The 13684-nt window shown below is 48.2% G+C and overlaps 1 protein-coding gene and 1 long non-coding RNA gene across 3 annotated transcripts in view; both read left to right on the top strand.

Annotated features, from left to right (window-relative positions):
• ARK2C (arkadia (RNF111) C-terminal like ring finger ubiquitin ligase 2C) overlaps positions 1-7965 on the top strand; it is a 51768-nt gene extending 43803 nt beyond the window's left edge. The window contains exons 4-9 of one of the 2 annotated variants that reach the window (XM_054003812.1): positions 2749-2878; positions 3864-3968; positions 4489-4584; positions 4823-4906; positions 5761-5867; positions 6995-7965. In XM_054003812.1, the coding sequence (XP_053859787.1) occupies positions 2749-2878; positions 3864-3968; positions 4489-4584; positions 4823-4906; positions 5761-5867; positions 6995-7112 (640 nt within the window). In that variant the 3' untranslated portion in view covers positions 7113-7965. The remainder of the gene's footprint in view (positions 1-2748; positions 2879-3863; positions 3969-4488; positions 4585-4822; positions 4907-5760; positions 5868-6994) is intronic. The other variant, XM_054003813.1, reaches the window with a different exon arrangement.
• Positions 7966-8530: 565 nt separating this feature from the next.
• LOC128822179 (uncharacterized) lies at positions 8531-11917 on the top strand. Its single transcript, XR_008441379.1, has 2 exons — positions 8531-11246; positions 11459-11917. It is a non-coding gene; the product is annotated as an uncharacterized LOC128822179 (long non-coding RNA).
• The last annotated feature ends 1767 nt before the right edge of the window (positions 11918-13684 follow it).

The following is a 13684-nucleotide window of genomic DNA, read 5'->3' as shown; positions in this document are numbered from 1 at the left end:
TAGAAGTATCTGATAAAGCATCACTAAGTGCCTTCCCCCTCCCTCCTTTTTCCCCCCTCTGTTGCTCCATAGCCTTACAAAACCCAAGGAGTGGGGGTGACAGAAACCATACACGGTGAGCATATGTTTGGGTGACTCACTTTCCCTTGGGGCACACGTACAGTTTTGCCCAGTGACAAATATAAAAACTCCCCTCTAATGTGTTACCCCTGGATGAGCAGCAACAGCAGTGTTTTCTTGGAGGCTGTACGTGGTGGGTGCTGCCACAGGGGGTGGAAGTGGGGATGGAAGAAAGATCTGAGGCTGTCTCAGGCAGCCCGACCCAACTGAAATCTTCTGGTGAAGAATAAACAAACTCCCATTTGGTTCCTTAAATCATCTTCTGCACACACATGTAGTGATGACCATCCTGCCTGTTTTATCTGGTGTCTTATTCTTCACTCCTTGGTTGTTGGCAGCCTGTTTACCACAAGCCTCCTGGACCGTGCACCTGAGCATCAAGATGCTGTACACTTGCTCCTGTAGCATGGGCTAGAAAGTGAGGGTTAGTTCCAGTCTCCTTCAGCAGGTGTGCTCTGCTTCTTCAGCCCCAAACCCTGGGAGAACACTGCTCTGTGCTGTGCTCTTCTTTGCACACATCTGTAGACCCAAAGCATCACTTCAGGAACCTCAGCGTCTGATTTTAAGTCTCTAGATGCACACACAGTTCGGCAGTCCTGTTACTGCAATTACCCGTGCAATTTAATCATGACCATTCACCTTTGAGAGATGTTTTCAGTCCCTGATCTCAAAGGACTCAGTGAATTACCACATCCATTTCATAGACAGGGAACATGGGAAGGCAGAGAGGAAGTGGATCAAGGTAATGCATCAAGAAGGTGGCAGGGCTGGGAATGGAGCCAAAACCTCTTGATTTCCAGTTGAGCCCTCCATCAACCTGGGAGCAACCTTAAGCAATTGGGTAGATATCCAAAACTGGGACACAGGAGCTGGAAAGTGCCAAGACCAGTGGATTCTCACCCTGGTTGTGTTCCTGCCAGTTGCCTGCTGTGTTTCATCCTCTGCCAGGTTTTGTCTGTCTAGCACATGGCTAACACAGGGTCAACAAAGGTAGTCCCTCTCCTCAACTCAGAATCATAGAATTACACAATATCCTAGTTGGAAGGGACCCATGAGGATCATTGCATCCAGCTTGATGCAGGTATTAGGGAGTTCTAGAGCACTGGTGCTGCTGCCTGGTGCACAGGCTGTTCTGGATGAAGGATTTCTGCATCTACTGTCCCTTCAGGTCCCCATCTTCTGGTTGGTGAAAGCAGTTTCACAGCTGCTGGAGGACACATCTGGGCTGCTCCTAAGAAGGTGGGGTATGCCTTATTGCTGTCCCCCGTGAAGGGGAGGAGAAGCTGGAGGCTGAAATGGGAAGCCACCCTTGTGCTCTAATTAGCTTTTCTTTGGGAAATGTGAGGACAATTGTTATTACAGCAATGGATTTTGTTATGATGATAAAGTGAATGATGTTCAAAGGACTCATTTGCTGAGTGACTCTTAGGCTGGAGAGAATGGGGATCAGCTAATTGGATTAGAGATGGAGATGCAGCATAGGCCTCCTCCCATTTCCTCCAAATGGTGTGGTGGTGGTGGGGTTTTAGTTTGTCTCTGTGTGTTGGATTGAGCAGAGCTGTGATGTTTGATGGCATCTTGGTTATGACAAGTCCGGGGATTGATCTGGGTTAGTTTTGTGGAGGATAACAGTGCTCAGATTCACCAAGCTGAGCTCCAACTCTGCTCGCTGGGGCCAGGCTGTGTTCAGGCAAGCAGGGCCATCAGGGATGTCTTGCTCCGTTGGTGTTGCCCTTTAGTTTTGTTTCACCCTTTACTCCAGCAGCCTCATCCAGATATTTCTTAAAACCTTAAAATATTTTTTGCACAAATCACAGTTCTGGAGTTCATGGAATCATAGAATTCCAGAATGGTTTGGGTTGGACAGGACCTCAAAGATCATCTTCCACCTCCTGCCATGGGCAGGGACACCTTCCACTATCCCAGCTTGCTCCAAGCCCTGTCCAGCCTGGCCTTTGACACTTCCAAGGATGGGGCAGCCACAGCTTCTTTGAGCAACCTGTGCTGGGGCCTCACCCCCCTCACACCTCAAGCCCTCACCACCCTGAGGCTGGATTCAGGCAAGGCATAGTGTCCTTTGACTCCCCAAGTCCTGCCATGATCTGGGCTGGTAGACCTCTAAGGAGAGCACAGGCACACCAAAAAACCCACAGAGAGTGCCCATCTAGCTTCTAAAAGCTACCAGAAGCTTCTAAAAGCTACCATTTTTGAGTCCCTTGAGTAATTAACTGTATTCCTGCAAAACATTCAAGGCAAACTGTAATGGTTTGCAGCACTGGCAGCACAGGAAGGTCCTGGTCTAACCAGGTTGAGTTGCTGAGCCTGGGTATCCTTTTGAGCCACCAAAACGCTCTTGCTCTGAAATTAGCAGGGCGCATCTGCGCAGCTCTTGACCCCAAATAACTCAAACGCTACCTGGCGTAGAAACAACCCCTCGCTCCTTCACGGTGGCCTGGTGGGCGATTCCCCAGACTGGAGGAAACTCCCTTCCAAGCCGTGCCGTGTTCCCAGGCTGAGGTGCAGCCCAGAGCTCAGCAGGGAGATTGCCCCGTGAGCCTGGTCTGGCGTGCTGCAGTCCACGAGCACAGGCGGGCACTCAGAGCCACGTCTCCCTCCTGCTGCCCACAGGGACCTCAGCGTCGACGCGGGGCTGACTCACGCCCAGTTCCAGGTCCGGCCGGTGCCCCAGCCCTATCAGCATTACTTGGCTACACCTCGGATGCACCACTTCCCCAGAAGCACATCCTCAACCCAGGTGGTAAGTGGAACGCTTTTACTGGGAAATGTTTTATGCATTGTCTGACAGAAAGCAGTCAAAATAAAGGCTGCTATCTTTCGATCACCTGTCTTCTGCAAATCACACTTATCTCCGGCCGTGGGAGGGAGCGTCTGAAAAGATAATGTTGCATCACTGCACTGGATTAGAGAAAGAAAAGAAAAGCTCAGCTGTTCTGGAAGAATTCGGTCCATTGCTTGCAGCACCATGTTCACAAGCTGGTCTGCAAAACACGGGCAGGATGCGAGAGACTCGGTAGTTAATATTAATATTAATCCTGGAAGGAACTGCGGTCTCCCAGGATTTTTTGTATGCAGAAGGATTGGCAGTGGGTGACTGCCTTCCCTGGAGTCAGCCCCAAAGACCATCCCAATTCAAGTCGTTGCTCTCTACACCAGCTTTGATGCCACCTGTAAAGGTTTTGCATGACCTCTTGCACAGGTGGAGGTGGGATTGATGAGAAGACAGGCTGGCTGGGATAATTTTCTACCCCTTCTCCTAGCAGGGTGCTGTATTTGCAGCTAAGTCACACCAAGCACTGCTAATCCTTAAAACATCCCCAGAAATCCCATGAGGGTGTTTTACCCTTGTGCTGTGTCAGACTCTGACACCTGTGTACTAAAGCTAGCCTTAAAAAAAAAAAAAATTAACAGAAATCCACCCATTTCAATGAAATAAAATTTCATTGTAATCTAATCCATGTTGGGAGCTTGGAACCACAATGTTATGGATGATACAGGAATTATTATAACAGATAGTTTATTTGGAAGGAGTGCATGTTCTTACGTATCATTTATAGGAAATGTATTAGATAAAACCTCATTTTTTTTGTTATCGAAAGGCTTAAATTGGTGAACGTGTCAATCTACTCTTTCAATTTGAAATTTTAAAGCATTAGATTTACACACAAGGGTTTTCTGTAGGCAGCTATACAGGTGGCTTTATTTTTCTCCCTCACTTTTTTCAGGTTGTTCATGAAATCAGAAATTACCCTTACCCTCAGCTTCAGCTGCTTGCTCTTCAGGGACTGAACCCAAGCAGGCACACATCCGCTGTGCGGGAGAGCTATGAAGTACGTATCTGGAGACTGGAATTATTAATTTTTAAAGAGCTGTGAATTTATGCAAGCTCTGGTATAAAGCTGTAAGACTGTTTTTTGTGGTGCGGCGGTTGCAATGAGTCTTTAATCTATTTCAGTAATAACTGGGAAGTGATTGGGTTAAATTTACTTAAAGATGGTTTACTCCAAGGTGCCTGGATCTGGCTTGGGTTGACTCTGGCTTCTTTCATTTGTGAGCAAAGTGCTCCAGACCTATGGGGTTTTGTTTCCCAGCCTGTCAGATGAAGCTCAAATCCCATCCTAATTTGTGAAATATTGGACATCCAGCTCTTTGCCTCGAGCTCTTAGTTATTATCCCAAGTGCCAGGGATCAGATCCATCATTACAGCATGGCTGATTTGGGTTTGATGGCCATTCCCACTGAGAGGAGGACAGGAGCGAGCCTCGGTTGCCAGCAGGTATGGTTGTGTGGTGGGAGCTGGTGCCTTGGGAGCAGTGGGGACGGCACTTTCCTGATGTTCCTGTGCCGCAGGAGCTGCTGCAGCTGGAGGACAGGCTGGGCAGCGTGAGCCGGGGCGCCGTCCAGAACACCATTGAGAGATTCACCTTCCCCCACAAGTACAAGAAGGTGAGTGCCCCAAAACACGGCACGGCTGCCAGCCCCTCTCAGTCGGCCAGGGGCTGCGGGCACGGAGCAGGCAGAAGGAAGGGTCACAATCCTCAGGGTTGGCAAACTGGCACCATCAAGCAAACCATGCCCCGCGGCGGGGGAGGAACAGCCCAGCACGGGTGCTTTGATATCTTGCGGGGCTCCCGGGTGGGGCGGAAGCGGTGGCGTAGCTCAGCTGCCTGTTTCTCACTTCTAGGCTAGGAAGCTGCGGGCCAAATTTTCAAAAGGGTCTCAACCTTCTCCCACCCAGCGGGTGCAATTTCCCCCCTGTCCGCACCTGGTAAGAAAGTGCACACCACCAAGGGGGCTTCGTGCATGCAAACCCGCCCCGTTCTGCATGCAAGCGGCGCTGCCCCGCGCCCGCCGTGAGGGCGGCGGCGGCTCCGCGGCCTGGGGGGCCTTGCTCTCCCCTGGCTTCACAAGGGGTGTCTCCTCTGTCGGAGCTGACCTCCCACCCATGAGGAAATGGGCTAATTTTTGGGTTGTGCTGAGTAGAAATTGGGAAGAATGCTTGTCTGGGTAGTGATTTCTGGTGTTGGTCACTCCCGGCTGGAGGGTAGGGATGCTGCACTGCCCACGTTGGAAGTGAGGTAACTCCTGCTGCACTTGTCTCTCATCGCATCTCCAGTGAACCCAGGAAAAGGATATGAATAGGAATGGATGCGTGGGGAAAGAGAAGAAGGGAGAGCTGACAGGCTAAGCACTGCCCTGTGGTGCGGCATGGGACTGGGCCAGTGGCCAAGCTGGCATGGGGCACAGTGGTTGTCCTTCCTGGCAGTGGTGGCACCATGAGGTTTGGGGTCTCCCCAAGGAGAAGCCTCCAGCAAAGGAGACCATGGGGCCATCCCCACTGCAAGGAAGTGGTGGGGGGCTGTATTAGGGCAGCAGAGGACAGCTGCTCCTTGGGGTATTGCCAACAGCTTCACTGCCACCAGCCTCAGGAGGAGACATGCCAACCTGCAGCATGTTGGTGGCACACTCATCTCGCTGGCTGTTTTGGCTGGGCTGGCTTCCCTGAGCTGGAGGATCTGGCTCATAGATGGAGATCTCATTATTTTTCTTCCTGCAACTGCTCAGGCTTGGGAGGGCATTAGAAGGGCAAGGTCTAACCAAATGTTTTTAATTTTGCTGCAGAGAAGACCACAGGAAGGCAAAGCTGAGCAAGACGATGGCGAGGAGTCAGATACCGACGAGAAATGCACAATCTGTCTGTCCATGCTTGAAGACGGAGAGGACGTCAGGTGAGATCCTTCCATCCCCTCCTCTGCCTCTCCATGCCATCTGAGTTGTGTTTATTTGGATTAATGTAGCTGTGCACTGGCGGGGTTGTCTCTGTTCTTGTCCTTGAGAAACTCACCTGGGCTGTTGCGGGGTCTGGGAACCCAAATGCTTTGCAGATGGACATTGGCATGGCCTGTAGGCAGGAAGAGCCCTGCAGAAGCTTTTATAGTGCTTCCTGTGTTTGGATCATCTGCTCCCAGGCTGTGCCAGCTGGCCAGGTGCCGAAGTGTCAGAGAAGGGTAGGTTAGACTGATCTCTGACAACCATCTGGAGCCTGGGGTCATCAACACCTGTGCCTGACAGATGACCAAAGTATGATAAAAAGCAGTGTTGGTGTGAAGTCCAGGCAAGTTGGGCTTGTGTCCAAGACACAGCTGCTTTATTGTAGAATAAGTAGGATTACTCTGCCCGCATGGTCACAGAGAACCATCCCCAGCCAACAGAGCTCCAGTTGTCTCTAACAGACACCCCAGGCTGTTCACTGGGTCAAATCTCTGCTTGTGACAGAAGATAGGGATAAGAAATTGCAAGGGGTTGAACTATCATGGCTGAAGGGACTGCAGGTGAGAAGTACCCAGGTCTGCTTCTCATGCTTAAATTGCCAAGAAAAGTCCTGATCCTTTTGCTGTCGGTTCTTGTGGTTCAAGGTTCCCCTGTACCACAGGGGTGAAATGTGATGATGGCAGAGGTGATGTGGGTGAAACATGACCACCTTCCCTGGGGACGCCCAGGTAGGAATGGTGTGGGCCCACCTGACTGCTAATGTGACACAACCATGAAGAGCTAAGAGGCTTTGGAGTATAACCTTGCTCCTGAAATCTTAAAAATTAGCAGCCAGCAAAATTAATAACTGGAACAACTCAATTCAGGATGGTGTGGGGGCTTCTAATAGGCCAAGGAGGACACTATCTCCAGCCCACTGCCCTGTGTGAACTGGCATGGCTGGGAAAGGCTGCAGGACCTTGGTGGCAATGGTGTCACCACAGCAGTGCTTCCCATGTTCGGAGCAGCCCCAGATGCTGTTTTTCAGCTCTTCTTGGTCCCTTGGACCTCCTCCATCCTAACAGCGGTGTTTTTCTCTCTGCAGGCGGTTGCCCTGTATGCATCTCTTTCACCAAGTGTGCGTGGACCAGTGGCTGGCCACCAGCAAGAAGTGCCCGATCTGCAGGGTGGACATTGAAACACAGCTCGGCTCGGACAGCTGAAAAGACTAGCTGGACACACCATTTTCCTTACCAGGTCGTATGGCCATAAACCCTTGCAGCGAAATTTTTTGCCTTCTGAGCCATTTGATTGAGAGGGGAAGTCTGCAGGCACGGTAGTGAGGAGGAGGAGGAGGAGGTGATACAATATCTAGCAGTAGGAGATGTTGCACATATATGCAGGATACAGGCCCAGTGAAAGGGAGCTGGCATTCCCGGAGCTCAGAGACCCCGTGCTGCAGAAGATTTTAGTGTTGAATATGAAGGAACTAGTTGTGGTAGTCCGGCCTGTCAATCCTGCTTTTCATGGGGATTGTATATATACCTCTCAAATATGTAGAAACATGTTAGGGGTCCTTTAGCTATTTCTATGGATGGCAGCTGGAGCATGTTAGCTTAAGAAATGTTGTGTTTGATGCCCTACTCATCTTGTGGTGGACATGTTGCTGTTACCTAATTTGCACCAAATATTTTTTCATAGATTCCTTATTTTGGTGCCTGATTAATACATTGCAGAGGGGGAAATAAAGAGGTCAAACATCTCCATCCTTGGGGTGGGGGAAAGAGGAGGAAAAGCAAAATCCTGTTTACAGTCAGAAGGGTTTGTGCTCTTTGCCTCAGCCGCGTGTGCTTCTTTCCCTTGCATTTACAGTGTGTTGCAAATTTAGAGAAGCTTAATAAAAATAAAAATTGGGGATAAAATGAACGAAGCAATAGGGAAAAGCTTCGTTCCTGCTTGTCTGCTGGTGCTGGACACTTTCTGTAGCGGCACAGTATTTGAGTAGATGCTGTTTCTTTGCTTTCTGTATTTTAACAAAGTAGCTTGTCATATCAAAATCCAAGGAAGTTCTGTCTATATGATTGCAATTGTCCGTGATGCTTTCTTCTGTGAGCTGTGTGGCTCGTTGGCTTTGCCAGCACTGCTCCAAAGTGATGGTTACGGGAGTCGGCGCCTGCCGCTGTTCTTTGGGATGTAACAACGCCGGAGAGGCGCTGAGAGGTGCAAAATGTTGACTCTCCTCCCATCGCCAGAGCATCTCTTGATAAGGGGACAGAAGAAAACTCGATGTTGACAAGACACTGCTGAGACCATGAGCCCTTGGGCGCGGGAGGGGAAGGCAGGGTGGAGGTGGGGCTGCCGCTTTTTGGGAGCCCGGCTGCTGGGCCGTGACCCTGCCCCAAAGCGTGCGCACCCGCGCCCACGTGGGCTTGTGTGCGTGTTTCAGGCCGCATCCACACGGAGTAATCAGTGGTTGTTAAAATGAAACTTAATCACATTAACACTCAAAACAGAATTAGGAGGTAATACCCAAAGGAGTGAGCTGTTGTGATCCGTGCTCCCCCTGAAAAAAAAAAAAAAAGACCTCAGCATGACAACCGCAGGGATTGGGCGGAAAATCCTCGGGAAAACTGACATTCACAACCAAAACCTGTAGTTTTCTTTTTTTTTTTTCTTTTTTATTTTTTTCCCTTTCATACTAAGGGAGAAAGGAGCTACAGAGAAGCAGCAGGGGAATTAGAAACATAATCTATTGAAAATGCTGGTGTGGTGGGAATGATTTCTGTCTCCCCTAAGCATATGTTTCTCTGGAGAGAAATGCTCTCCCAAGTAGATTCAGTCATAAACTATTATCTGAGAAACTGCAAGATTCTCATGAGCTGTAACTGGGAAACACCAACCTCAGAGGCACACAGAGATTTCCTTTTTTCCCCAGTGAGAGAGGAGAGAGGAGGGAAGCCCCCACGTGAGGGTGCAGGAGCCTCTCTCATTGTGTGCCAAAGCAGGTGGGAGGGAGTGGAAGGGGAAAAATGGTGACATATAGGGAAGACATAAGGCAGAAGTTCTTGGATGTGAGGGTGGGGAGGCCCTGGCACATGTTGCCCAGAGAGCCCTGGAAGTGTTTAAGGCCAGGCAGGATGGCATCTGGAGTGACCTGGTCTAGTGGAAGGTGTCCCTGCCCACGGTAGGGGTTTGGAATGAGATGAGCTTTAAGGTCCCTCCCAACCCAAGCCATTCCATGACTTTATGACACATTTGCCACCCAGCACAAGTGACGGCTTCCTGGGGAATGTGGTGGTCCCAGCCCTGATGTCCATGGGTCAAGGAGTGGCCCATGGATACCTATGGATCTTGCTCTACCAGCATTGAAGCAGCATTACAAATAATACTAATAATACTAATACCATGACAAGCAAAGCAAGGCTTTGGTGGTAAAATACTGCACAGGTTTGGTCTGCCCAGGTGTGACCTGTAGGGGAGAAGCAGGGAGACTAACAGGGGGATTGATACCCCCACTGGGTGGGGAGGGAATGAGGAACGCTTCTGGACCGTGTGTTTTCTTTTAAAGCCTATGAGAAAGTGTTACTATTTGCCTAATAAACAAGCACAGTTTTTAAAAAAAAAAAAAAAAAATTGATCAAACTGAAAAAAAAAAAAAAAACCAAAACCAACCAAACAAAAAAACAAACAAACCTTTGATGAAGAAAAGCACCAAACTCCCATGGTCTCGTGTGAGTGACTGATCCCAAGGTGCGTGCGAATTTACAGTGTCTGGAGTTGTATCAGTGTGTCAGGTTCCTTTGCGTTTAAATAATTTGTACAAGTAGGTTGCGAGTTAGGATGAGTTTAAAAACAAAACAAAACAAACATCATCAACAACAACAATCTAGAAACAAAACATCAATAGTTTACAGGGTTTTGTGAGTTTAAATGCCTTATATTTAACAATCATAATTTATGACTAACTTGTAGATATTGTGGGTTCTAATTTAATTATTTTTATAGTTGTTTTTTTGCATTTTTAATTATAATTTATTTATTTAGAAATTACTACTAATTTTTTTTATTACTCCTATTACCTCATTTTTGCATTGTTTCTGGGAATGGAATGCTTTGCATGCATCGGTACTTAAAATAAAATTAAACAGGGGATGTGGGGGGTAATGCTTATCTTGTCAAAAACAAAAACAAAAAAAAAAAAAAAAGAGAAAAAAAATCAGGGTGTGTGATTACAAACTGTATTACTGTGGTGCTGTTACCTTGGATACATTCCATAAAAATGCAAACCTTTGATTCTGTATGCTGTGACATAGTGGAAAACTGCAATATAGTGACTGTGTTTAGCACATATATATGAATATTATTTGCACTCATAATCAAACTCTGGTGATCCTTTCACTTGTGTCCTTGCGCATTGAAGGCGGTTAACGACGCTCTGCATAACCCAAAATGTTTTGGTTGTTTCTTGGTACTGCCCTGTCCCTGACTCCTCTGGTGATGCTGCTGCTGCTGCTGCTGCTGCTGCTTGTGTGACCCTGGAATAACACTCAGCAGGCCCCCACTGCAAAGGGTAATGCATGCCTTTAGTGCAAGACTCTGCAAATTGTGTCAAAAGCCCAGGAAGGAGGCCCAGGTGTGGTGGCTCTGTAATTTTTGGCGTCTGTCAGTGCTCGGTTTGGCTCTTTTCACCTTCTGTGTGTGCGCCCAGCTGGGGTGAAGGAGGCAATAAGGCGAGCCTGAGCTTGGAGGCAACAGAACTGAGGGATTCAATGCAGTTTTTAGGGGTTGACTTCTTTACCCAGAGACTAGGAAGGCCCTGGCACAGGTTTCCCAGAGAAGCTATGGCTGCTCCTGGATCCCTGGAAGTGTTTATGGCCAGGCTGGATGGGGCTTGGAGCAACCTGGGATAGTGGAAGGTGTCCTGCCCATTGGCAGGCGGTGGAACGAGATGAGCTTTAGGTTCCCTTCCAGCCCGAACAATTCTGTGATCCTGTGACACCACGTCCAGCTGAGAGTGGCTGGGATGGACACGGGATCCATTTGCCATCTCTTTGCAACGCCTGCCATGGGCACTGGCTATAACTCAGCTCTGACCCATGCATGGAGCAGAAGCACTTAACTCTGATCTTGACCAGCTGGCTTCATCCCTCCTGTACAGGAGGGAGCCTCAATTTGGAGCTTTTTAATCCAGTGTAGAGCTGGGACCTGCCCCAGAGCCCTCCTTCCCCCAGGAAAGGGGTCAGCCCCAAAATGACATGGCCAAGCATCCTCATCCTGCCATGGCTGTGCTGCTCTTGCAATGCGTTGCCCTTTCCCCAAAGGCTCCTGAGTATCACGAGTTCCAGCTTTGCCAGAAGGTTAGAGAACCTTTGATAACATTTTAAGCTTTAAGCCATAACCATGCTTGGTCAGTGCAGTCATTTAGCTGTGTACAGTCAGAGGTGGGGTTTTGATGCATGTGCTCAGCCAGTAGCCATCCTCCCCACAAAAAGGCTTTGGATGAAATTCTCAGTTGGGTTAGAAAGGCACAAAATCACAGTACCTTAATTTTTTCTCTCTGTCCCTTCAGGGTGCTGCGCTGCTTTGTTGACTTTGCCTTACCCCAGGTTTTAAACCTGTCTGTGTTTTTTACCTTGCTGCTCTGTAACACTCCTCCCCTGTAGCCTGGAGCTGTGATTTTGAGCTGTGTGGGGACAGGGGGTTGGTTGTCCTCCCCGCCAAAGTCACTGTAAGAGGGATAAGCCAAACAAGGAGCGAGTAAACAAAACCCCCTCTCCTTTAATGACCCGGGCAGGTGAAAGGATCACCCACATTTTTGTATTCCTACTGCTGTTCTGTTGTGCTGTGCAACATTTTGCTACATAGACTATTTTATAGAAGAAAGCTAGAAAAATATTTATTATTAATATTAAAGCAATAGTGCATTGAAGAAATGGAAAGACATTAGAAATTGTGTAAATGCTTAGATTCACTTTTGGTGGACTTTTTGTACTTTATTTATAACTAATAAAACAAACCGCATTGCTAACTATAAACCTGTGCCACGCAGAAGCCACCTGGCAGGGCGATCGCTTGGTCTTTATTTCATTTCTGGTTTCTTTGGGTTGGAATCAATTCTCCTTTCACTGCCTGTGTCTTTGATGTGCAGGAGAACCACTGCTGGGGTATGAAATGCTCTGCCCATCTGGTTTGCAGAGGCTGCTGGTGGCTGAGCCCCACGGCAGTGGTGAGGTGAGGCTCTCCACACTGGGCGCATCGCTGTGCGTGATGCCCTGTGGCACCAGTTTGGTCATCAGGTACCAAAACTGTTTTCTAGAATTTCAGAAAATTGCCTATTAAAGAGAGCTTTCTCCTCTAAACATTTCACACGGTGCCTGTAAGGCGTCTCTAGCAAGTCCTGCAGAGGTATCAATGGATTCTCCCACCCTCCTGGTGGAGAAGGATTTCCTTCTGCCTGGGTCTCAAGTTTAATAACAAAGGAAGGGGAAACTGACTGGAAGAAAAAAAAAAAAACCCTCAAACCCTTCAAACTAATACAGCTACATTTGAGGGTATTTTCAGTCCTTTTTGCTACCCATTGGAGAATCCAATGGGCCATACACCCAATTTTGCATCCTGCAAAATCCATTCTGTAGATCCTCCCATGCTTTTATTTTCTCCTACAACAAGTTATGCCAGTCTCTGCTCCTGCCCACTCTTGATTCAGCTGCTCCTCCTGAAAAGGTGAGACCAGTGCCCAGCTTTGCCTGTGTGATTAGACTAAATAAGCCTTGGAGACAAGCAGCTGCTGATCATAGAGATTTGGTTCCTGTAGCTGAAGGGAACTGCCGGCTCCTCCAGCATCCATCAAAAGCTGCATAAAGGATGAACTGTGTTCACACCACATGAACCTCTCGCTACAGGAAGCTTTTAGAAACTCAGAAAACAGAAAACAGGTTGAAAGTGACCCGCTGGTCCAGCTGGGGAAAATCTCAGTTTCTCGCTGAGATCCTGATGTTGTCCTTCAAAAGGGTGACGCCGCTGAGAGAGGTGATGCAGATGGCAGTCGGGTTTGTTTTGGAGCTGGAGCACCAAAGGATCCTCCACAATCTGATAACAGCCCTGCTGAGCACAGTGCCTGCCTGGGGAGGGAGAGGGGCTCTGCCCATCACAGCACAGCAGCACGGACCGAGATGCAACATCTTTATTCACTGCCAGCATCGGCTCTCACAGCAGCTGTCCAGGGTCAGGAAGCTACTCAGCTTCCTTATCCAGTGTTCTGTAATGTCTAAATCTGCAGCTGGCCCAGGGTTACAGCTTAGAGCTGTACAACTTCATTAATTTTTTTTTTTTTCCTTTTTTTCATTTTACCTTTTTTTTTTAGTTTAGAATGGGCCTCTAGACATAAGGAAGGGGCAAAGAAGATTATAAGATAATTTCCACATACAGAATACAAGATACTTTAGATCTTTCAGTCATTCCCCCTTCATGAACCGAAGGTTCAGATAGGCACGTGATGCTGCCAAAAATGCTTAGCAATTTCAATTAGCAATCTCAATTTCACGGGGATTTTTCAAATAATTCTCTGTGTCCTGCATCAAGAGGCAACCGGTCCTTCAGCATGAAACACTGCTAAGTAGTCCTTGTTTATGCTTGTTTTCACTGGGAGCACCCAAGTGATTTAGTAAACCTAAATTTAGTAAACACAGAACCCTATCAGAGTTCCAAAATGGTGGAGAACACAAATACAACGGGACAGCCAGGTTTTGGAGACTCAACACTGAATGCTATCAATCATGTCATTTGCTCTTGCTTC

The sequence above is a fragment of the Vidua macroura genome, chromosome Z, assembly GCF_024509145.1.
Source record: "Vidua macroura isolate BioBank_ID:100142 chromosome Z, ASM2450914v1, whole genome shotgun sequence".
NCBI classification, from domain to species: Eukaryota; Metazoa; Chordata; class Aves; order Passeriformes; family Viduidae; genus Vidua; species Vidua macroura.
Note: the sequence above shows the minus strand (reverse complement) of the source record. Positions and strands in the feature narration are given on the sequence as shown.